The sequence below is a fragment of the Laccaria bicolor genome, genomic scaffold, assembly GCF_000143565.1.
Source record: "Laccaria bicolor S238N-H82 LACBIscaffold_7 genomic scaffold, whole genome shotgun sequence".
NCBI classification, from domain to species: Eukaryota; Fungi; Basidiomycota; class Agaricomycetes; order Agaricales; family Hydnangiaceae; genus Laccaria; species Laccaria bicolor.
Window position 1 is genome coordinate 75134 of NW_001889878.1, and position 20901 is coordinate 96034.

The 20901-nt window shown below is 49.4% G+C and overlaps 9 protein-coding genes across 9 annotated transcripts; 5 read left to right on the top strand and 4 right to left on the bottom strand.

The window, feature by feature from the left end:
- Positions 1-784: 784 nt before the first annotated feature.
- Positions 785-2537, top strand: LACBIDRAFT_293529 (uncharacterized protein; the record flags this gene model as incomplete). The annotated part of the gene is made up of 9 exons (XM_001878648.1): positions 785-854; positions 922-991; positions 1176-1309; positions 1369-1543; positions 1597-1739; positions 1805-1877; positions 1938-1965; positions 2028-2230; positions 2276-2537. The coding sequence occupies 8 exons, from the start codon at positions 785-787 to the stop codon at positions 2136-2138; spliced, it is 804 nt and encodes a 267-aa protein (XP_001878683.1). The 3' UTR covers positions 2139-2230; positions 2276-2537.
- A 164-nt stretch (positions 2538-2701) lies between these two features.
- Positions 2702-3794, top strand: LACBIDRAFT_316900 (uncharacterized protein; the record flags this gene model as incomplete). The annotated part of the gene is made up of 7 exons (XM_001878649.1): positions 2702-2751; positions 2803-2900; positions 2961-3283; positions 3335-3421; positions 3477-3506; positions 3566-3682; positions 3741-3794. The coding sequence occupies 7 exons, from the start codon at positions 2702-2704 to the stop codon at positions 3792-3794; spliced, it is 759 nt and encodes a 252-aa protein (XP_001878684.1).
- A 1286-nt stretch (positions 3795-5080) lies between these two features.
- LACBIDRAFT_325123 (uncharacterized protein) lies at positions 5081-7039 on the top strand (the record flags this gene model as incomplete). Its single annotated transcript, XM_001878650.1, has 11 exons — positions 5081-5107; positions 5196-5263; positions 5331-5491; positions 5521-5638; positions 5801-5903; positions 6079-6147; positions 6326-6397; positions 6506-6625; positions 6684-6749; positions 6862-6876; positions 7013-7039. 11 exons carry the CDS (start codon positions 5081-5083, stop codon positions 7037-7039), a joined length of 846 nt encoding a protein of 281 aa, XP_001878685.1.
- A 502-nt stretch (positions 7040-7541) lies between these two features.
- On the bottom strand, positions 7542-11107 carry LACBIDRAFT_248167 (uncharacterized protein; the record flags this gene model as incomplete). Its single annotated transcript, XM_001878885.1, has 8 exons — positions 7542-7649; positions 7706-7834; positions 7888-7990; positions 8053-8249; positions 9086-9211; positions 9338-9479; positions 9547-10133; positions 10181-11107. 8 exons carry the CDS (start codon positions 11105-11107, stop codon positions 7542-7544), a joined length of 2319 nt encoding a protein of 772 aa, XP_001878920.1.
- A 388-nt stretch (positions 11108-11495) lies between these two features.
- Positions 11496-11852, bottom strand: LACBIDRAFT_316903 (uncharacterized protein). Its single transcript, XM_001878886.1, has 2 exons — positions 11665-11852; positions 11496-11609 (listed from the first exon to the last, which is right to left on the bottom strand). The coding sequence occupies exons 1-2, from the start codon at positions 11842-11844 to the stop codon at positions 11565-11567; spliced, it is 225 nt and encodes a 74-aa protein (XP_001878921.1). The 5' UTR covers positions 11845-11852; the 3' UTR covers positions 11496-11564.
- Positions 11853-11965: 113 nt separating this feature from the next.
- Positions 11966-12223, bottom strand: LACBIDRAFT_316904 (uncharacterized protein; the record flags this gene model as incomplete). Its single annotated transcript, XM_001878887.1, has 1 exon — positions 11966-12223. The coding sequence occupies one exon, from the start codon at positions 12221-12223 to the stop codon at positions 11966-11968; it is 258 nt and encodes an 85-aa protein (XP_001878922.1).
- Positions 12224-12873: 650 nt separating this feature from the next.
- Positions 12874-14082, bottom strand: LACBIDRAFT_325125 (uncharacterized protein; the record flags this gene model as incomplete). Its single annotated transcript, XM_001878888.1, has 3 exons — positions 12874-12963; positions 13381-13878; positions 14017-14082. 3 exons carry the CDS (start codon positions 14080-14082, stop codon positions 12874-12876), a joined length of 654 nt encoding a protein of 217 aa, XP_001878923.1.
- Positions 14083-15550: 1468 nt separating this feature from the next.
- Positions 15551-15912, top strand: LACBIDRAFT_325126 (uncharacterized protein; the record flags this gene model as incomplete). The annotated part of the gene is made up of 2 exons (XM_001878651.1): positions 15551-15805; positions 15862-15912. The coding sequence occupies 2 exons, from the start codon at positions 15551-15553 to the stop codon at positions 15910-15912; spliced, it is 306 nt and encodes a 101-aa protein (XP_001878686.1).
- A 2970-nt stretch (positions 15913-18882) lies between these two features.
- On the top strand, positions 18883-20278 carry LACBIDRAFT_293531 (uncharacterized protein; the record flags this gene model as incomplete). Its single annotated transcript, XM_001878652.1, has 2 exons — positions 18883-19550; positions 19609-20278. The coding sequence occupies 2 exons, from the start codon at positions 18883-18885 to the stop codon at positions 19904-19906; spliced, it is 966 nt and encodes a 321-aa protein (XP_001878687.1). The 3' UTR covers positions 19907-20278.
- Positions 20279-20901: the final 623 nt, after the last annotated feature.

The following is a 20901-nucleotide window of genomic DNA, read 5'->3' on the forward strand; positions in this document are numbered from 1 at the left end:
GTGAGTATGTACATAGCGTCTTTATGCTAGATGATGACATCGATTTACTGACTTGGCCTGGATTGAATACGGCGGTCATCGGTGCGTCCCTAAGCGAACGTGTTCGTACTGCCGAGGTCGATGCGTGTAACCCGTCGAGGAGCTGATCTTGTTTGTGTGGCGAAGGGCGACCCGATGATGGGAACGAAAAACGATGGGAAAGAGAAGGGGCCAGACAACGGGAGGAAAGCATAGTTGTTTCGTTCTGTAGCCAACCATTTTCTTCTGCATTCTCAACCCCTTCCTCGTTGTTTTCGGCCGCCAACGAAGAGAGACGATATTTCCGTCGCAGGAAGGCCCCCTGATAGCAAGGTTGTGGGTATGAACGATGAACGACGGGTTGAGCTTCTGTAGAAGATACGCCAGAGGACGACAGCATCAATGGGTGCGGTTGATGAGCATGTAGTTACCTTGGAGGCACCGTTGAAGAGGCTGAGGAGGATATGTCCCGCTGCCCACCGATTTTGTATAATGATTTTCAGTTCGATGGGGCTTTTGTTTACATTTGCAATTTCTCCGCACCTGCAACTTCCCTACTTACATGGCCTTATGACATCCAATTGCTCATGACTGCGCCGACAACGACGTTGCTTAAAATACATTCCCACTGTAACCTGTCCTGTTTCTTCCAATTCACACTTTCCTTGCTGCTGTTCGTCTCTGCTCGTCGTCAAGAATCACGGCCGTAAACTAGGGCCAATAGCGAAGGTCTTCCCAGCTGCCAACACGGAGAGCCGATCTCTCAATGGAGGTCACGGCTAGCCCTATGGACTTGGACCATACATGGATGGTGCAAGCAACGAGCTTCGTGTCATGTCAGTTCAACTCTTCCTTCCTTTCTTTTGCTGGCTGTTGAATTCGTTCGGTCCGATGCATGGTTAGTCGCCGCACTCGCGATGCAGGTGTGGGAGCTGGTGATTCACGTTATCGATGAAGTTGAGTATGTGTGGAAGTGAGTCGAGTCAGTTCGACGAAATGGAACGCCAAAGTATTGACGGACCGTCCTGGAATATAGGAGTAAGATGTCACCGATGAAGGTCCTCTATATCTGGGCGAGATATGGTCAACTCGTAGCGCAAATGTACGTACCCCGGTTTCCCTGTCAAGGATGCATCTGTAACCTGTGTGTGGAGCAGAACAAACTTGGTCACTGTGCAATTACTCTCGGTGGGGTACTTCTCCCCACAGGGCTGCGCGAATGCATTCCTACTTGAGATTTTTATCAGTCAACAGGCGATACTGTGCGTGGAGGGTATCCAGTTGATGAGGTGTACGTCTTCCCTTTTTGGATCTATGGAAATTTGGCTAACGATGGGGTGTGATATTGAGTGTTTGCGTTGTATAACCAAAGTCGAAGGGTCAAATACTTCCTACTTTCGATATTTGGCATCTCTACCGGATTGGAGATAGCTGGAAACATTGCCACTGGGAAGATGTACAGCACTCGTGCGAAATGTACGATGCTCGCCAGCGCTCCTCCTGACAGTGGCCTCACATGGTTTGCGTACGTTTTTTCGTTCGTTGTTTCCCCCCATTGGTTGACCTGCTTCTACTTAGGGTTGGAGCCGGCATGTTCCAAGTCGTGGTGCTGGGAATGACGCTCTCAAAGCAATTATCTACCAAGCATACCCGCTGGGCAAGGACACCATTGTCATCTTTGATGATGAAAGATAGTCTTTTTGTCTTCTTCCTTCTCTTCGGTGTGTACATATATCCGCTCCTCGTGCCTGTTCCCCGGCTGATCGATCGATTGGGAATCGGGAAGTTGTGTTGTCTACGGTGGTAGGCTACGAAGCCGTGTGGAGTTTTGGACCATCATTTTGGAATATAGCTTTTGGGTAAGCCATCCCTATCCTAACGGAACAGGAAACGATCCCAACGCGTTCTGCTCCCCCTAGGTGGTACATCGCATTACTGTCAATCGCGGTATGCATAGCTCCTCTGTCTAGTCCGAAGCCTTACACTGAATCTTGTTTTTTCAATCTCAGGGGTGTAGGCTGATCATGAATATGAGGTCTTTGGCGCTGGGACCCATCCATTCAGATCATGAGGCGTCGATAGGTGCTTCAGAGCCCTTTTATGATGAATCAGACAGATAATTATCATAATCATCGTACATTTCTATTCAGTGTGTCCCTTCAAAGGAAACAATTCAAGCCAATGAAGCAATCAATTCCGGAAGCGACGACTTCTATGATACTGATTAGTTTGCTTTATGGTTCAATGGCGTACTTACACTAGGCAACGCCTGTTCATTCACCCTGTGCTTTCCCTACTGGTCGTAAGCAGGGACAGCTAAGAGTTCCTCAATGTCATATGGTCTGCAGCTGTAGTCAGCGAAGCTACAGAAATAGTAATCGCAGGCGGCTTCGCCGTCCTCCTCGTCTCGGTCGACGCGGACCAACGCGAGCGGGACACCGATCTTCGTTTCGAGGTACTGGAGAAGAAGTCGATGGCTGGATTTGGGTAGATTTTTTAGAGCTTGAATAGCTTTCGATAACTTCAAAGGAACGCGATAGATCACCAGTGCCATGATGGCTGTGAACACTCCTGTGTGATCTCGCTGAAAGGAGAACTTGAAGCGTGGGATTGCTGAGCGACTCAGACTGCACTGCACTCGGACGATAGACACCCCAATCGCAATACCATCCTCTCTTCCACCATGTCTATGGCAGATTCCGAAGAAAAGTGGAGGGCGTCCTCCTCGACCGAGTATGCCCTTGCCACTTCTCATACAAAGATGCAAAACTTATCACCATCTAGTTCATTACCTTCTTATCCGAGCAGCCTTGAAGATGGCCCGGAGAGCGACCCCTTAATCTCGGCTTCGGATTGTTCAGACAATTCAGACAATAGAAATGGTATCGTTATTACTTCGCATCACGACTGAACCATCATCATCTCACAACCAACCTTGAAAGATTCAAGGCCCTCAAGAGGTGGCTTACGCACAACCCTCATTATCCATAGAATCGTCCTTATCCTTACATTCATCCTACTCATCGGTGGATTCATATTTTTCATCGGTGGACTCGTCAGCGCCATTATCCATTACCCCGCCTCTCAGGTTCATTGGCTGGCGTTGGAGAGCTCGAAGCATTGCGAGGGGTACGGAGCGAGGAAGTATTGGGCGAAGATGGGTCCCCTGCCAGATCGTGGGTGGCTTGATCCTATGGAGACGTGTTGGGCTTTGGAGAACGAGATTCGTGGTCGGAAGATGAAACCGACGTATTGCGAGGATAAGGTGTGTTCTGCTGACACCCCCTTTCATTGCTACTAAATAATTAATTCGCAGGGAGCGGATCGTGGGGTATATGGTCATTGGATAGTCGACTTTGACGAAGGCGCGTGTCAACCTTTCTGGGAAGGAGTTACAAATAAAGTCAGTGAATGACTACTACCTTCACCCTACCTCTATTTAATAATTCTTTTCATAGGGATGTACAGCCCCAGGATCTGGTCTCCGGGTATGTGAAACTCATCTCTGCTTTCGTCCCCTCGCGGCTTACATGTTTTCTTGTGATAGCGCTTTGACGCACACCTGATCAATCTCGACTACGCGGACGGATGGAAGGTCATGTGCTCTTCCACACCAGCCGATTTTAATGGGTTGCATTTCAACGGTGCCATGTCCTGCGCTAAAGTGCGTTGTGCTTCCCCTACTTACTGTGCTTCGTCGAGCCTAATTATGTGCACAACAGCGTGTGGACGGTGTTTTTGGAACTTGGGAAATTGTAGATGGTGGCTGCCTCTAGATGAAATAATATTTTGCCATGTCAGAAGGACGCTAGCTACCTCCTGAGGTTTAGGGAAATTGTACACTATCAATTTCATCAGAAAATATTTTTGTCCGTTGCGTTCAATCATAATGCATGAAGTTCAGCGAGAGCAGATGATTTTGGTGAGCATGGCACTTCTAATCCTCCTCGTGGATCAGCCAGTGGCTGTTTCATAGATTTCTGCTCCAGGGGGCGCACCCTAAAGACTCCCGCCTAATCTTTTTAATTTCAGTTCTGTTCCAGTAAATGCGGGCGAATTGCACATTAAATTCGTCAACGGGACTGCAGTGTGTCCCCTCAAAAGAAACCATTCTATCCAGGGAAGCTATTAATTCCGGAGAGCGACAGCTTTTACGAGAGGCCCTTTGCTGAACATCGCCACCTCTATGGAATCGAAGACAACTTGGTTGCTGTGCATGCTTGTTCGTTGTTGTGGTGACTCTTCACTGGTGTCGCAGTTGAGAACCGGCCTGTATGATATTTTTGCGTGCGGTCTGAGCCGCCCATGACGATTCTTCTAAAAAAAATCAGTGTGACTCCTTAGCGTTGCGTGAAGTGAGTGCGTCAAGTTAGAGTAAGCGAGCGGTGCTTGCGGCCGTTGGGTAGAAGAAATATCGGCTTCAGAGGCTTGCCGTCGTGTTCTAGTGACCGCCAGATATATCAGCACCGGCTCCCGGCGAAGAAATCGCATCTAGTTATTATGATCAACTAGGGGTGAATATGCACTTTAACGAAGAAGAAAAGCGCACTTCAGGCTCCGAAAAGGCGCGGTTGGGAGACATATGTTGCTAGAGAAAAATCTCATGAATGACCTTCGGGATGAACGTCTTCTACGTTTCCCAAAGAATCAATCCACTCGTGAATTCGATGAAGGCCCCACAACTTGACGAAAATTTGTGTGTGCTGTATCCAACTATCGGCTTGTATGAGTCAGTCTATTACCAGACGTTTCCAGATACGTCAGTGCCACACCTGAATGATGATTTTGAGGATTATAGACTACCACAAACGTAGGAGTGTTCAGTTTACAGATTGCGGAAGGAAGTCGACACAAAATGGGACACCTTTGGCATGACAGAGATTAGGCAACTAAACGAACCGTAAATGACTTGCCGAAGAGCCCACTCACCCCGCATCCAATTCATGGGCAATTCGGTCTAGATGAGATCAATTGTAACGTTGGGATTAAATTCCGAATTCCGGAAAGAAAACAACCTATGACGCAACTGTCGCAACCGTTACAACGAGTCAACACAAAACTAATGTCGAGTGTACCCTTGCGGCTCCAGGTTAGTGATATACTAGGCACCCAGGAATCGAAAAGGCTCACTCTGACGCACTTTCTTACTTCTGGTTTACGTATGTTTTATTTGACAGACTCCAAGGTCGTCATACAGACGGAGTTTGGACGGAGTTGGAAGCAGGACGTTGAGGAAGAAGATCGGGTAAAGCGGAACTATCGGGGGCTGCGGACGAAAAGTGTAGCAAGCTTGAATCCTAGTAAGTAAGTAGCTGGAGGAGACTTGCTCAGATCGAGCGCTTGTCCAATATTTGCAACTTGTTTGGTCTCAAAGCCATCAACGCTGATCGTATATACATCCTTGAAATTGTTGCCAGTGAGAGGAAGGATTCCGAGGGCCCAGAGAAGCCCGAAAATTGCGCAACTTTCCTATGTAAGAATGGCATCTGGGTATCAATGTAGTGGGCAAGTTTTGTTGTCGGAAGCTCGGAGACCTCGGGATGAAATTATTCGACCGATGGCGCAGCAAGCTTGGCGACTCGGATGCGGATGACCCGGGGCATTTTGGTCGTCTCGGTCGGTCGGTAAATCGTTGCAATGAGAAATACTTTCATCTTGGGCGTGCCATATTCTGTTACCGCAAACTATTCTGTGAGTCGATTTAAGACATAATGGGGAATGTGAGAACCTTTGCACACACATATAAGACCTCGAAAAAAAGACACTCACTCCATAACCCAAGCCTCAATATGAAGTTCACCCTCATCTTCTCAACTGCTTTCCTCGCTTCAATCTCCTTTGTCAATGGTGCCCCCGTCAAGGCCGCTGCCCCTGCCGCGATCGAAGTCGGTCATTATATTTTTTGACAACAAAAAGATTCTCACCACCGTGTCAGGTCAAACTTGGGAAAGAGCTCGGCGTAGACCTTAAAGACGGCGCCGTCTTGGTCTGAGGACTCCAGGTGTGTTTGTTGGTAAATCTGACAAAAACTGAACAAAATATTCATCTCTTGCGTTGAAGTTTGGGAAGGACGTCAAAATTGATACAGACTTCAAAGTTGAAGGCCCCGTTTCGGCCCGCGCGCTCAAGGTGAGTTTGTTGGTATATCTAAAAAAAACCGAACAAGATATTCATTTTTTGCGTTGAAGTTTGGGAAAATTGATACAGACTTCAAAGTTGAAGGCCCCGTTTCGGCCCGCGCGCTCAAGGTGAATTTGTTCGTTCATCTGAAAGAGACTGAACAAAATATTCATATGTTGCGTGCAAGCTTGGAAAAGACGTCAAAGTCGATACAGACTTGAAAGTTGAACGCGCCGTCTTCGCCCGCGAACTTCTGACGGTGAGTTTATTTGTGCATCTGGAAAAAAACTGAAGAAGATATTCATGCATGCGCATTGCGTTGAAGCCTATCAAAGTTGATAAAGGCATCTTGTTACGCGGACTCCAGGTCAGTTTCTTTGTGCATCGAAAGAGGATGGTCGAATTACTGAGATTTGCATTGAAGCCCGTTAAAGACGTCAAACTCGGTGATAAGTATGCTAGCGCCGTCTGGGCTCGAGGAATCAAGGTCAGTTTGTTTGCGTAACGAAAGAGGATGGACGAATTACTGACATGTTGCGTAAAAGCCTCTCAAGGAAGTCGATCCCGACACCGAGTATGCTGATGGAACAGGTCTTGGGGGCGCCGTCTGGGTGCGTGAGGCCAAGGTAAATTTCATCACTTTTAATTGATTTCAACGAATTGATCGCCCACCCGCTGAAGGATATCAAACCTGGTATGGAAATTGTTGATGGTCTTTGACAGGTTCGCAATCTCAAGGTAAGGTGACAACCTCGACCGTCGGGAAGCCCGCTCATCGTAGAAAATCAGTGAATGCGCGGAAAGGAAAGCCCACATCCATGCACGCACGACAGCATAACCCCCCTTTAGTTTTGATTCGTTTCTATGGCTATAGACTTGGACATATTCTGTTGATTTGTAGAACTGTTTCTTGTGTCGATACTGATTTGTACGTCTTCGTCTGAGAGTGACAATCGTGATTCTGTTTACCAAATGAAGAGCCCGCGAAAAACGCACGTTGTATTCTGAGAATGTTGCATCATTATGCTGTGTGCCACCAAAGAACCGAGCATCAATCATTGCCTGCTTAATCGTCAGCAACGAACTCCCGAGAGACGCTTTATCGGTCCCTCAGAGCCCCGAAAACGTTGATCTGGAGTATCCTAAACGTAAGTTGACTAATTGTTCGGGTCTTCCACACAAAAAGGTCAATTCCTCAACTTTCACAAACGCCAATACAGGAAAGCATTCCAACATAACCACCAAAGCTGCCACGATTGAGAACGTCAGCACGATGAATTGCCGCGTAAGGATGGGACGTATCATCAAACAAATCCTGCACGGAGGGCTTCAGCGACAGAAACGAAACAGGCCCAGCGTCGCTCTTTCAAAATCTTGAAAGACAAAGACAAAGACAACTTAGATCACGCAATAATGCAGTCCTCTTTGAAACTAAGATTGTACATCGTCTTGTCTACGATTTTTTCAATCTTCTTCCAATCCGAGCGTCTCTGAATGAATTCGTACACGTCCTATATATATCCCATATCAACTGGATATGCAGAAGGAAAGGAGGGATGAAGCTGACCTCTGGGCGATATGCCCCTCCGTATCGAGTAACGTCCCTCACGATCTGGGCTAGGTCTTTGGCGTCTTCTACTACGAAGACGTGGCCTAGCATTTTGAGGTGCGAGAAGTCGGCTGTGATTGCTGGGACCTACATCGTTGGGTTAGAATTTGCAGGGATAGGTCAGAAGAGATGGGACGGACCTTGAGCGAAGAGATAAAGGCGTTGTAGGCGTTCAGGTCGGCTATGACTTGGAATCCCCCGTTGAGGGATATAATTTGTCTCTTGATGTGCTTTTGCAAGATCCTAAATATCCACCCGATCTTAACAATGTTGAAAGCACCGTAATGGAAAGAAGAAAAACAAACGCGATAAGCCGTATTCCAACTTCCTGGTAGAAAACCTCCAAGACCTCTTTACTTGTGCTCCCTTTGAGCAGCTTACAGTGCGTTTCGAGACACTTTATGGCTTCTTGACACCCGCGAGTGGGACCGAGCTCCAGCATCCCATCTTCAGGGGGGTAGTATTCCCGTGGTTTAGTTAGTGTGACTATAACGTGGTCGACCTGTATGCGAGAGTCAGCCGTGATACTTGTCAAAGAGGAGAGAGGAAAGGAAGGTGCGAAGGAGGGGGAAAGGGTTAAGGAATGGGTGCTAAGGAAGAAGGAAGAACAGAGGGAGGAGGAGACGGAACAAAGGAAGGGGGGGGAGAGGAAGAGGGCGGGAAGAGTAAGGAGGATGGGGGGGAGGAAGCAGGGAAGGAGGGAAGGCGACAGAAGGAAGGTAGAGGGGAAGGAGAAAAGGGGGACAGGGCAAGGGGGCGGAAAAGGAGGAGCAGGGGGGAAAGGCGGGAGGGGAGGAAGGAGGATAGAAAAAGGGAGGAGAGAGGAGGGAAGAAGAAGAAAGAGAAAGTGAGAAGGGAGGAAGGAGAATGTAGAAAGGAGGACGAGGAGGAAGTATAAAAAGGGGTGGAGGGAAGAAGGAAACGGAGTAGGAATGATAAGCGAGGAAAGAACGAAAGAGGGACCAAGAAGCAAGTAAAGAAGGAACGAAGGGACGGAGGAAAAGGAAGGTAGCAAAAGAAAGGCTAGGTAAGGGGGCGGAAAGAATAAGCAGGATAATAGAGAAGAAAGGAAGGAGAGGAGGGAAGAAGGAGGTGATGAACAGGAAGAGAGCAGGACGAGGAAGAAGGAAGACGGAAGAGAAAGGGATGCGGATCGAAAACCGAAATGGGGACAGGTAAAGAAGGAACAGGGGAAGAAACGGAAGACAGAAGGGAAGAAGGACGGAAGATGAAGAAGAGGACTAGGGGAGGAGATGAACGCAGGAAGAAAAGCGATAGAGAAAAGAGAGCAAAAGGGAGTGAAGAAAAAAGTAAAGCCAATCCAACCAACCAACCAACCTGATTCATCAACACCTCCGTACCAGCATTCAACCCAGCCGCCACCGAATCGTCCAAAGAATTCTCGAAGCGCTTCTTTTCGCGTACGACGGCGTTCAGGAAGTCCGTTTTGTCGATGTGGGGTGCCTGCGAAGTAGGTGGTGAGTAAGCTTCAAAGAGGGAGGAAGCCAGAGGGAGAGAGGGAGGAAGGAGAAGGGAGGGACGGAGAATGGACGAAGGGATGGAGAAGGAAGGGAAGGAAGAGAGGCTTACCAACTCCTTCTCAAAATAAACCTGCACCATCGACTGAATCGTATCCCCAATATGCACAAGCTCAAAAAACTGCACGAGTGGCGCTACGTTTGCCGTTTCAGAGTGTTCAGATGGTTTGTACGATTTCATGCGTTGCGTCGCGCTTTATTTACCGCCCTTGGTCAACTCAAAATTCCCAAATACACAAAACGAAGAGGAAAGGAACGTACTCATCAAACCCCCTAACAACATGACCCTCCCCCAACACCCCCAAAAGCGCAATGAAAACCTCCTCGATCGTATCCCTCACACGCCCCCCGTAATGCCCTGGATACCCCGAAAAAGACTCGACGCGTTTGAGGGAGGAGCGGGATAGGTGGATGAGGTTTAGGGCTAGGTCGAGGGAGAGGAGGAGGTCTAGGTTCGCTGTGCTTGTTAGTGTTGGGCTGGGCTGCGAGGCGGAGACGAGGGGCGTGGGTGATGTTATTGAGGGGGATAAGGGGTTGGGAGCATCATGCACGTGTTCTTCTTCTTCTTCCTCAGCCTCGTCGACGTTGAACAATGTTTTACTGTACCCCCCTCCACCTCCATTCGTGACGTTTCCAGCCGGTGCGGCGCCGCCTGATCCCCACCGCTGAGGATTCAACATCGCGATGCCCTGACCCACGCCGCCTACGGCGCGCGGCACGATAGTTACGGGTAGGAGGAGGAGGTTGGTGAATGATGCAAGGACGTTGCGTTTTATTAGGGCTGGATTTTGTGAGGATGTGAATGGCGTGGATGAGGGGGTGGTAGGTGTGGGTGTGGGTGATGATATCTATATAGCATGAAGTAGTGTAAGGTGGAGAGAAGAAAGGAACGTACACCTCGATTCCACTCTTTACAAGCCCCGTCGAAAGCACTCTTGAGCGCCTCAACCTCCTCATCCAAATACTCGTCCATATTCTCTTCAAACATCTGATACACCACATCCTCCGCTCTAGTCCTCGTCACCACAACCACTTCCGAATCTGGCTTGTTTTCCTCGGCGGCAAGCATAATAGCGTCGACCATCTTCCACGACTCTTTAAACGCAGCAGCCACACACCTAAGATACACCCCCGTCCCGAGGTTCCGTGCGCGTGTAAGGAGGGAAGTGACGTATTCACTGACCACCTCCCCCGCTAACTTTTCCGCGAACGCGATGAGGACACCTGAAGAGGGTGGAAACACTCTAACAGCGCGAGAACCATGTTCGGCGATAGAATCTAAGATGAGTGACATGAATTCGTCCATTGCTTCGAAATCTAGTGTGTTGTCGGGGAGGAAGTTTTGAGAGGATGAGGAGGGGAGTGAGTGGGCGTAGAATATTTCTCGCTTTTCGGCCCACATTTTACCCATTTCCCAGTTGGAGGAGGAGGAGGAGAGGGACCAGGATGCGTAGGCTGCTTCTTTCATTGACTTTTCGTCGTTGGAAGAGTCGGCGCTGTCAAAGGCTGTTAGGAGGGACGCGTCGAATCGGTCGATGGCGTTTCTTAGTGGGACTTGTAAGAGGGCGGAGGAGCGGACGGGTTGGATTGTGGGAGAGAGGAAGGAGGAGAGGAGGCGAAGGAGTTTCGCTTGGAGCGAAAGAGGGGGTGAGGGGATGAGGAGGGATGTTAGGGAGGAGAGGAGGAGGTGGGGCGGGGATGAGGAGAGGATTTGGAGGACGGGTTTGAGGAGGTTGTGTGCGCGGATGTATCTTGTCCTAGGCGTCTCTTTTGGTGGGGGTTTGTATGAGGAGGAGGGAAAGGCGCCTATAAAGTCCCCCATTTCCTCTGGCGGATGGCCAGGTGCCAATAGATCCGCTTTTGCGAAATCGCCAAAGTCGTCATTGTCTGCTACGACGATGGTAGGGGGCGCAGCTGCGCGGGATTGGGCGTTTCGTTCGGAGAGTTGTCGTTCCAGGTGGTCAAGGACTGTGTGGAGTGCGTATGTTTCGATGCCTAGGGCGTTGTAGCGTTCTTGCCATATGACCTCGGATTGAGCGAGGGCGGCGGTGGAGTGCGAGCATCGGGAGTAGTTTGGAAAGTCTGGGATGGGGAGGTACCCCAATATGACAAGATGCAAGTCTGATGGGAGACGGCCGACGAGGGGAGGTGGTAGTGAGAGTGGCTTGTTATTATGACTACTAACAGGACCGTAGAGTTTCACAGGTTCGAGAGTAGCAAACTTGTCCATTTCATGGATGAAGGAAGAGAGAACACGTGTATGTACAAACAATACAATCTTAACAGCAGCATGGAATCGGTATAATGTAGCAGCATCCTCCATCCTATACATCAACCAGCATTGAGAAATGGTACTGAATCTGAAAGGAGAATACGAACAGGACAAGGGATACACCCCCCACGCAATCTTAACGCCCCTTCACCACCATCTTGTTTGACGCGCGGCGTTGAAACCTCCATCTCTGCAGCTCGCAATGGTTGCTTTGAAATGATCTTTGCCTGCTCATGCACTTTGGGCGGGTATGCAGGAAGGCTGGTAGTGCTGGTGGTCATGGTCATGGTGCAATGTGCGTGGCTGTGTGGTATCACTTCGGCGTCATAACTGACTCCACGAGGCGAGTTTTCACCGTAAAGGGGTTATCATGATCTTCTTCCACCGTCATAAATTTCACGTATTACATTACTGAAACGAACTCTTAAATACAGCACAGTGGAAGGCAGCAGCACTATACACAACCAGCATCAAAAAATGGTAATTCAACTTGGAAAGGAGAATACGAACGGGACAAGGGATACACCCCCCACGTAATCTTTGCGCCCCTTCACCATCTTGTTTGACAGCCTCCATCTCGGCGGCTCGTAGTGGTTGTTTTGAGATTATCTTTGCCTGCTCGTGTACTTTGGGCGGGTGGGCAGGAAGGTTGGTGGTGGTGGTCATGGTGGTCAAGGCCTAAGGTGCAATGTCTCCGCAGTCTAAGTAAATGGCGGTATTATATTTGATATAAGCGCCATAGATTATGCGAAAGGAGTTTTCACATAAGACATGTCACTTACGCCGGGTCATCTTCTTCCATGATCATATATTTCAAACGTTCGTCAAGCAAGATGAATTCAGTAGGCGTCAGGGTATTACATTACCGAAGAATCAAGCTGGCAGACATTTAAAAAAATACACATTATGACTGCGCTTCCTGGCACGCTAAGGCGTGCGGCTGGGCAGGATATCCGATAAAATCCTTAACAGAGACGTAGTATGGGTTCGTCCTGACTCCTCAGGAAACGGTCAGTCATGGATAGAAGGGGAATGAGATATATGCGAATGGTGTCGAACGGATCTGGATTGGCGGCGCGTAGCGATAGGCGCATGCTGAGCACACCTGAGTACGACAAAAAAAAGGAGTCTTACGAGATTCCGAGCCTGGCCATGGGTTGGCGAGTTTATAAATGTCGAATCAAGAAGAAGCGTTCGAGAGACCGCTGGACGAAAGTGTCGTTTCTGGAAAAGGAGTTGAACTTTGGCACCATGACTTCAGCATACGATGAAGTTGCAGCTGGGACTTGGAGGAAATTGGCCTCGAAGAGAACCCTCTAAAACAGCGTCTCCATCATCCCGGAAGCGACGGCCAGTGTAACGAGCAAGGGTTCAGTGGTGTGAGTAAACCGCAGGCTCTGACCGTGCTGTCAAATAGTAGGCGAGTCGATTGGAATGTGTGTGTAGCTCAGAAATCGAGGGTAGATTTGAGTCCGTGTTGGACACCTGAAAGATTTCCTTTGGACAATCAAAAAGATAAAGACATGGCGTTGATGCAGTCTTATCTGGGGGCGGCATAGAAGAGACCTTCATCTGTGATTGAATGAGAGAAATCAGTGAACCAAAAAGAGATGAAGGCACTATAATGGCGGGAACGTACGGTACGCATTTCGGCATCTCCACACCCCACATTCAATTACGTCCAAGTAGATGATTCTTTGGGGGATATCGGCGCTTCTCCAAGTCCGATACATATACAAGCCATCGCCGTTGGTGTCATGTACTTAGGCTGTCATCAACTGGGGTCTCTCTTTGTCACTGATACATAGAATGCGCAAGCTAACCTCTTCGCTCGCTCTCTTCAAGTTCCTTGCAGCTGTCGCAACGCTGTCCATTGCATCAGTGGAGCCTGGCACAATTTCTAGCCCGTCGTCCGAGTCTCCGAAACCGACATTCCCAATAAACTTGTAGCCCTTATCGGGGTGGCCGTCTCGACCAATGTCAACGACGGTACAATTGAACCCGACTCTTCGGAGGCGTGCGTTGAAAACAGATTGTGTGGCCCGGACATATTTGTTGTGAAGGAGTTTGTACGGTGTGTCATATTTATAGAATACTTTGCCGTTGTTCTTCCTTGGCTGAAGGGAGTTCGCAGATGGGTTCGATTTGTGCGGTACGGGTCTGGATTTTTGGAAGTGGAGAAAGGCCGAGCTATTGGGTGCCCAAGTTTGGATTTTGACCTGGCGCAGGTGGGTCCGAGATACACGAATTTGGCAACGGATGCCAGCCTCGAGTACATGTAGCCATAATCGTCGTACCGTCTTGGCGTAGGAGACTTTTTTCTGTGGATCAGAAAGTCAGTAAACTAGGAGGAGAGAGATGAAGATGCTAGAACGGGAACGGACTTAAGTCGAAACCGACGTCAAAAGTGAATCAGCCGTACATCTGGGCAATGCTGAGGCCTCCCCGCGCCCAATTACTTTCCCTCCGTGCTTCTCGAACTCCCCAGGGACTCCAAAAGTAGCTCCTTGGGGTACAAAAATCATTGCCGTTGCTCTCTAGCCATCAACTGCTCTCCTTGAATTCTTCACTCGGTCTTTTCCTCGCGGCGGTCAGTCTGGCAGTTGCCGCGCCAGCCCCATGCAGAGCCGTCCTGGCCAATGAAGCCCCTATTAATGCGGCTGCCTCGCCCAATGCTAATGATGTGGGTTACCATTCAGCAGTCGAATCCAAGCCTTCAAAGGCATGCTTCCGCTAGACAGCCTATCGTGCGGTCTGAATCATTTTTGTTGTGATGGAGTTCGTATGGCTGCCAGGACGCTTTGACGTTTCTTCCTTCAAGTCAAAGCGTTTGGAACGGAATGGGCTCTTTGAAAGCATTGGCATAAAGGGGTTGATGGAAACTGGCCGACGTGAGCAACGAAAGGATAATCATAGGCTGTAAAAGGCGGCGTCAATAAAAAGGAGGTGCGATTTATCATTTCAGAACTTCGCCTACCTACCACCAACTGCCAACCTGCTCTTCTTGATTTGTCGATACTTGGTCGACAAGATCAACCGTAAAATGTACAAGTTGACCTCTTCACTCGCCCTCGTCCTTACAATGGTCAGACTCGCAATCGCAGCGCCATCATCCTCAGCTTCCAGTGCCATCGTCCCCGCTGCGGCCAATTTCTTCAAGGAAGCCCTGATTAATGCCGAGAAGTTCGAACCCCACTCTCCAAATGCATGCTTTCCTTGGGGTCATGTTTGTTGTGACGGACCGGAGTGTCTGGTGCGTCATTTTTCTTGACCATGAATGAGGGCTTTGTTGTTTCCTTCCGCTAAGTAAGGGCATTTGTAGAATGGCCATTTATGCGGTTGAAAGCGGTAACAGAAGGGGTTGACACGCGAGTAAGCAGAGAGAAGAATCTGTCGAATGCTTTGATGTATAATCGTAATACCTGGATAACCGAAAAAAGGGCCACAAGGAGGGATGAGCTGGAACGAAGCGCGGATGCGTCGCCACCTCTGACCGTGATTCGCTATGAACCACTTGATTGGAATGGGCTGGCTTGCGAGTGATCGGGGCGTAGGATAAAGCGCAAATGCCATATTACGATTTGAGAGGAACTTTGACGGGAGGGGGAGGAAGGGAACATTATGCACCCGATACCAGATCTGTTGAGGGACCCAGGCAATCCCGGTATTGAAGAGATGAGGTGACGACTACATGCCCATATGGGCCGTGATAGCGGGAGACATATCCTGTGAGTTAGGGAATCAGTAAATCATCAACGAGGTGAAGGCACTATAACGGGAACGGACTACAAACAGACGTCGAAAGTGAATCAACCACACATCTGGGCAATGCCCAAGCCTCCCCAAACTCAATTACATTCCCTCCGTGCTTCTTGAATTCACGAGGGGCTCCAAGAGTCCTTCCTTGGCGTTCAAAGGTCATCACCGTCCCTCTCTATTATCAACTGCTCTACCTCTGCCGTCGATAGTGGGTCAACAACACAAAGGCACAAGATGCACAAGTTCACTTCCTCACTCGGTCTTTTCCTCGCAGTGGCCAGTCTGGCATTCGCCGCACCATCCCCCGCAGAGTCCTCAGTTCCTGCCGCCCTCGTCCGGGCCAATGGAGCCCTTATCAAGGCAGGTGCCTCACCCGGTGCCAATGACGCTGGCCACAGTTCACCACCCAAATTCCCTCCGAAGAAATGCTTTTCGTCGGACTTGAACTCGTGCCAGCCGGGTTGGATTTGTTGTCAAGGAGTTTGTTATGTGTGTCATTTGCTGAATGTTTTGATGTTTCTTTCTCTTAATGGAGGTGTTTGTAGGTCGGTACTCTGTGTCCAGACTCCGACAAAGGACTGGCAGAACGAGTTTGATCTTAAGGCTGGCGCCAGCTAGCTATACAAAGAGGAAGGGGGGATAAGCATCTGTAAAATGTTTCAGTGTGCAATGGTATGGCTTGAAAGGACGGATGGAAAAGGGATACATGTTCTCGAAAAGGGCTGTAGAATGGCCATTTATGCGGCTGAAAGCGCTGACAGAATGAGTTGAAACGCGAGTGAGCAGAAAGAAGAATCTGTTGAATGCTTTGATGTGTACTAATCGTGATGCGTGGATAACCGAAAAAGGGCCACAAGGAAGAATGAATTTGAGTGAAGCGTGCCGCCTATGACCGTAATTCGGAATGAACCACTTGATTGGAATGGATTAGCTTGCGAATGACCGGGGTGAAGAATAGGGTGCAGCGTTGTCCAGATGCGATATTACGATTTGAGAGTGACTTTGACGGAGGGGGAGAAAGGGAGCGTTATGCACCCAGGGATCGAAGAGACGGATATTACGAGGGACGAGGTGACCAGTACATGCCCATATGAGCCGTGATAGAGGGAGACATCTCCTGTGAGTTAGGGAATCAGTAAATCATCAACGAGGTGAAGGCACTATAACGGGAACGGACTTCAAACGGACGTCCAAAGTGAACCAACCACACATCCATCTGGGCAATGCCCAAGCCTTCCCAGACTCATTTACATTCCCTCCGTGCTTCTCGAATTCACTAGGGGTTCCAAGAGTCCTTCCTTCCTTGGCGTATAAAGTTCATCACCGTCCCTCTCTCTTATCAACTGCTCTCCCTCTGCCGTCGACAGTGGGTCAACAACACAAAGGCACAAGATGCACAAGTTCACCTCTTCACTAGTACTCGGTCTTTTCCTCGCAGTGGCCAGTCTGGCATTCGCTGCGCCACCCCTCACAGAGTCCTCAGTTTCTGCCGCCTTCGTCTGGGCCGATCGAGCCCTCCTTGCCAAGGCAGGTGCCTCGCCCAGTGCCAATGACGCTGGCTACAGTTTAGAACCAAAATTCCCTCCCAACGAATGCTTTTGCCAGCCGGGTTGGGTTTGTTGTCAAGGAGTTTGTTGCGTGTGTAATTTGCTGAATGTTTTGATGTTTCTTTATCTTAATGGAGGGGCTTGTAGCTCGATGGCCATTATTGCGGTTGAAAGCGCCAAAAGAAGGGGTTGACACGCGAGTAAGCAGAGAGAAGAATCTGTTGAACTTTGATGTGTAGTCATAATGCGTGGATAACCGAAAGAGGGCCACAAGGAAGAATGAAGTTGAATGAAGCGCGGATGCATTGCCGCCTATGACCGTAATTCGGAATGAACCACCTTATTGGAATGGGTTGGCTTGCGAGTGACCGATAGGACGCAGATGCGATATTACGATTTGATTTGAGGGACTGTGACGGGAGGGAGCGTTATGCATCCGGTACCAGATTTGTTGAGGGACCCAACAGATCCGGGATATTGGAAGGACGAAGTGACGAGTATATGCCCATATGAGCCGTGATAGCGAGAGACCCTCTCCTATGAGTTAAAAAGTCAATAATCATAACGAGGTGAAGGCGCTATAACGGGAACGGACTTGAAACGGACGTCAAAAGTGAATCAACCACACATCTATCTGGGCAATGCTCGAGCCACCCCACGCTCAATTACGCTCCCTCCGTGCTTCTCGAATTCACTAGGGGTTTCAAGAGTCCTTCCTTGGCGTATAAAGGTCATCACTGTCCCTCTCTATTATCAACTGCTGCAGCAACACAAAGGCATAAGATGCACAAGCTCACCTCTTCACTTGTTTTTTTCCTTGTAGTGGCCAGTCTGGCATTCGCCGCGCCATCCCTCACAGAGTCCTCAGTTTCTGCCGCCTTCGTCTGGGCCGATCGAGCCCTCCTTGCCAAGGCAGGTGCCTCGCCCAGTGCCAATGACGCTGGCCGCAGTGCAGCACTCAAACCCCCTGGGAAGGCATGCCTTTCGCCGGGCGACTGGTGCCCGTCGCCTTGGATGTGTTGTCAAGGATTTTGTATCGTGTGTCATTTGCTGAACGTTTTGATGTTTCTTTCTCTAAAGGGAGGTGTTTGTAGATCAATAGCCTGTGTCCTGACTCCGACAAAGGACTGGCGGAAAGAGTTTGATCTTAAGGCTGGCGCCAGCTAGTTATATCGACAGGAAGGGGGGACAAGCATCTGTAAAATGCTTCAGTGTGTAATCGTATTACGTGAATGGCTTGAAAGAACGGACGTAACAGACACGTCCTCGAGGGATTTCAGAACCTCATCCACGAAGGTTTCGCAATTCTTGAGAATGATTGCAGAGTGAGGGGTGAACGGTGCTGTTGAAGTAGCTCGCTGACACGGCAAGATGATCCCAATACTGGGAGGAGATTTTGAGGTAGTGGAGTGCAGCTTGCACAAGATGTTCGATTTTACGACGAGGTGCTTACAGAGTAGGTGGAATGTGGGCATTGCCAATGGACTTCAAGTCTGGGTATGCGATTGCGAAGAATGGGCCCGCATGTCAGGTATTGTTGAAAATACTAAAATCCGTCGCGTGCTCAAATGCGTCAGAAGGATAAATAACCTAACTTTCGTCCAGCGGCCACAGAGTCGTTGGAGAAATTGACGAGATGCTTTTTTCCGTGGATATGACGTCCATAACACATAACTGTCTTTTCGAAAAGAAAAAAAAAACCGGCAAACTGCTAGTCCCATAAAGAACTGTCATTGGATGGCACGGCCTTTATTCCCATGTTTGCCGCATCTACTAGTCGCGCGTGTTAGCTACAACCACGAGCATGGGGTAAAGAACTCACTCAGCGAACTTTGCAGTTGGTGGACATGGAGTGAGTGGCTGTGTGTGTGGTTATTTGCAGCTATTATAACCCGCCCCCATTGTTCCTCGTGTTGCTTGGACGTTCACATTTTTGCCCTCTTTTTATCGCGCCACCCTTCTTTCTACAACCACCACAACCCAAAAAAACAATTTTCTAACCACAACGAACACCCAGAAATGCCACCCGACGCAACGTTGCCACCCATTCGACGTGTCCTGAAACGTTCCGCATCGACAGCGTCACTCCCCACGCCCCCTCGCACCCACAGCAAGCGCGGGAGGGGCAGATCGAGGGGGTCGTGCGATAGCGACAGCGATGACCAGGTAGTACTGTTGAGTGACGAGGAGGAGTTGGCTGTTTCGGTTCACAAGAAACGACGAACGGGGGAAGCCACCCAGGAGGGGGAGGATGCGTTTTGGTTGGGTACGGGTGGGTTGACGACGAGGAGCAAGAGGGCGTTTGGATCGTCCAACTCGAAGGCGGTTGATCCGTCTACGCAGGCGCCGTTGATCTATCGCCGTCGTCAAGCTCAAGCCCAGCAGCTGCAGCCCGTTTCACCACCCCCGTCGCATCGCAAGCCCATGGTGGTGTCACCTACCAACAACCCACCTACTACGCCACTTAGGACCTCCCCACGATTCGCCCGTGCTCCGTCGACCGCTTCGCCCCCTGTCACTCCGAAACGAAAGTCGCAGAGGCGAACGACGAGCGTGCTCCGAGACTCTCCGCAGAACCCGTTCCTCGCCTCACCGCTTGATGCCGTCCCGGAGTCGGACAGCGAAGAGAGCCCAAACCAGAGCCCAAAAACGCCGTATCAAGAGAAACCGACTGTCGCTTACGTTTTGTCAGTTTTTTACTATCTTTTTACGGATTGACGGCTGACAATAATGATACGTGTGTAGTCGAGGTATGCGTAGGGAGTTCCACAACCCGTTGTACAACCCGATTACGAACCGACCCATCTCGCCCCCTCGAGGGTCTAAGCTCCCCGTCGAGCACCCGGCCTTTTCCCCTGACCCAAGTTGCCCGCCAAAGCTCCTGTTTCCGGAGGCGCACAAGAGGAGAACCGCAGCAAAGGGGAAGGCGAAGGCTAAGGGAGGGAATGGTGATGATGTATTTGGAGGGGGTGATCCGGTCAAGCCACGAAGCCGAGGCGCTACTACCCTGGACAAGGAGCTGAGAAAGGCCGGGGAGAGATGACTCATGATGACCGACCAGCTGGACAAAAGGGCTCCCCTTTTGATGTTGGGAGTTCCTCTGGTCGTCGTGCTTGCCCTCTTGCTGTTCTCTCTCCTTTTCTTGTGCAGATCTCATTCGCGCTGCACTTGTCCGATTTCCACCTGCCCCGCCGCATTGCCCCGTCTCGATTTGTTCCTTCCCTTTTTGCACATAACCGACTATCCCCCCTCCCCCCCTTGCACTAACTGACCAACCGATCCGTGTAGTATAACACTCCTTCCTTCTCTGCTTCTCTCGCTTTGCCCCGTCATTGATTTGCGATACCACCTCACCACCTCTATACCTCCGACACGCGACACCTACACTGCTATATTATCGTATACTATCTATTTACCTACATACATACTCACACTACAAGTGCCTGTCCTTCCTTTACGTACATATCTACAATGCAATTTATGAGTTGGTATGAAACTGTTACTCATTCTGAGATCTTGGTAGTTTGGTGGAGACTTACAGTTTGACATTTTGCTAGAAAATTGAGTGCATGGTGCATATGGGAAATTCAAGAGCTAGTCAACATTGACTGATTTACATGGTACAAAAGTTCTACCTCATTCACAGAAAAATCAGAGAAAAAAAACTGTAGTCTGCATGTAAGGATATCAAAAAGATGTACCAAATGTTCGAGACTTTGTACTTCAAATCAGTAGTTATTGGAGTATCAAATATGGGCACGAAATTGAAAGAAATCAAACTACCTCTGTGCAGTTAAATAAAAATGTGGGGTAAAGAGAATGCAAATCTTACATACCTGTCTCAACTGCTTGAACCCACATCTCTAGCACTTCTGCATCTGCATCCTTTCCCAGATACCTATATGTCACTGCAAGATGCTTCATGGCTTGAATTGTAAACTTGTGTGTCTCTCCAAATATTTTAGCCCTTACATTCAAAACCTGGATCTCCCGCTGCTCTGCTTCTTCATATCTTTTTAGATGTTTATATGAAAGGGC

What these genes read in the sequence shown, in the direction of transcription:
- LACBIDRAFT_316903 (XM_001878886.1), bottom strand. Translation starts at nt 11,844, where the DNA reads ATGACCATGACCACCAGCACTACCAGCCTTCCTGCATACCCGCCCAAA. An exon ending in GGGGGTGTATCCCTTGTCCT is followed by an intron (nt 11,610 to 11,664) that starts GTTCGTATTCTC and finishes GTTGATGTATAG; the next exon opens with GATGGAGGATGCTGCTACAT.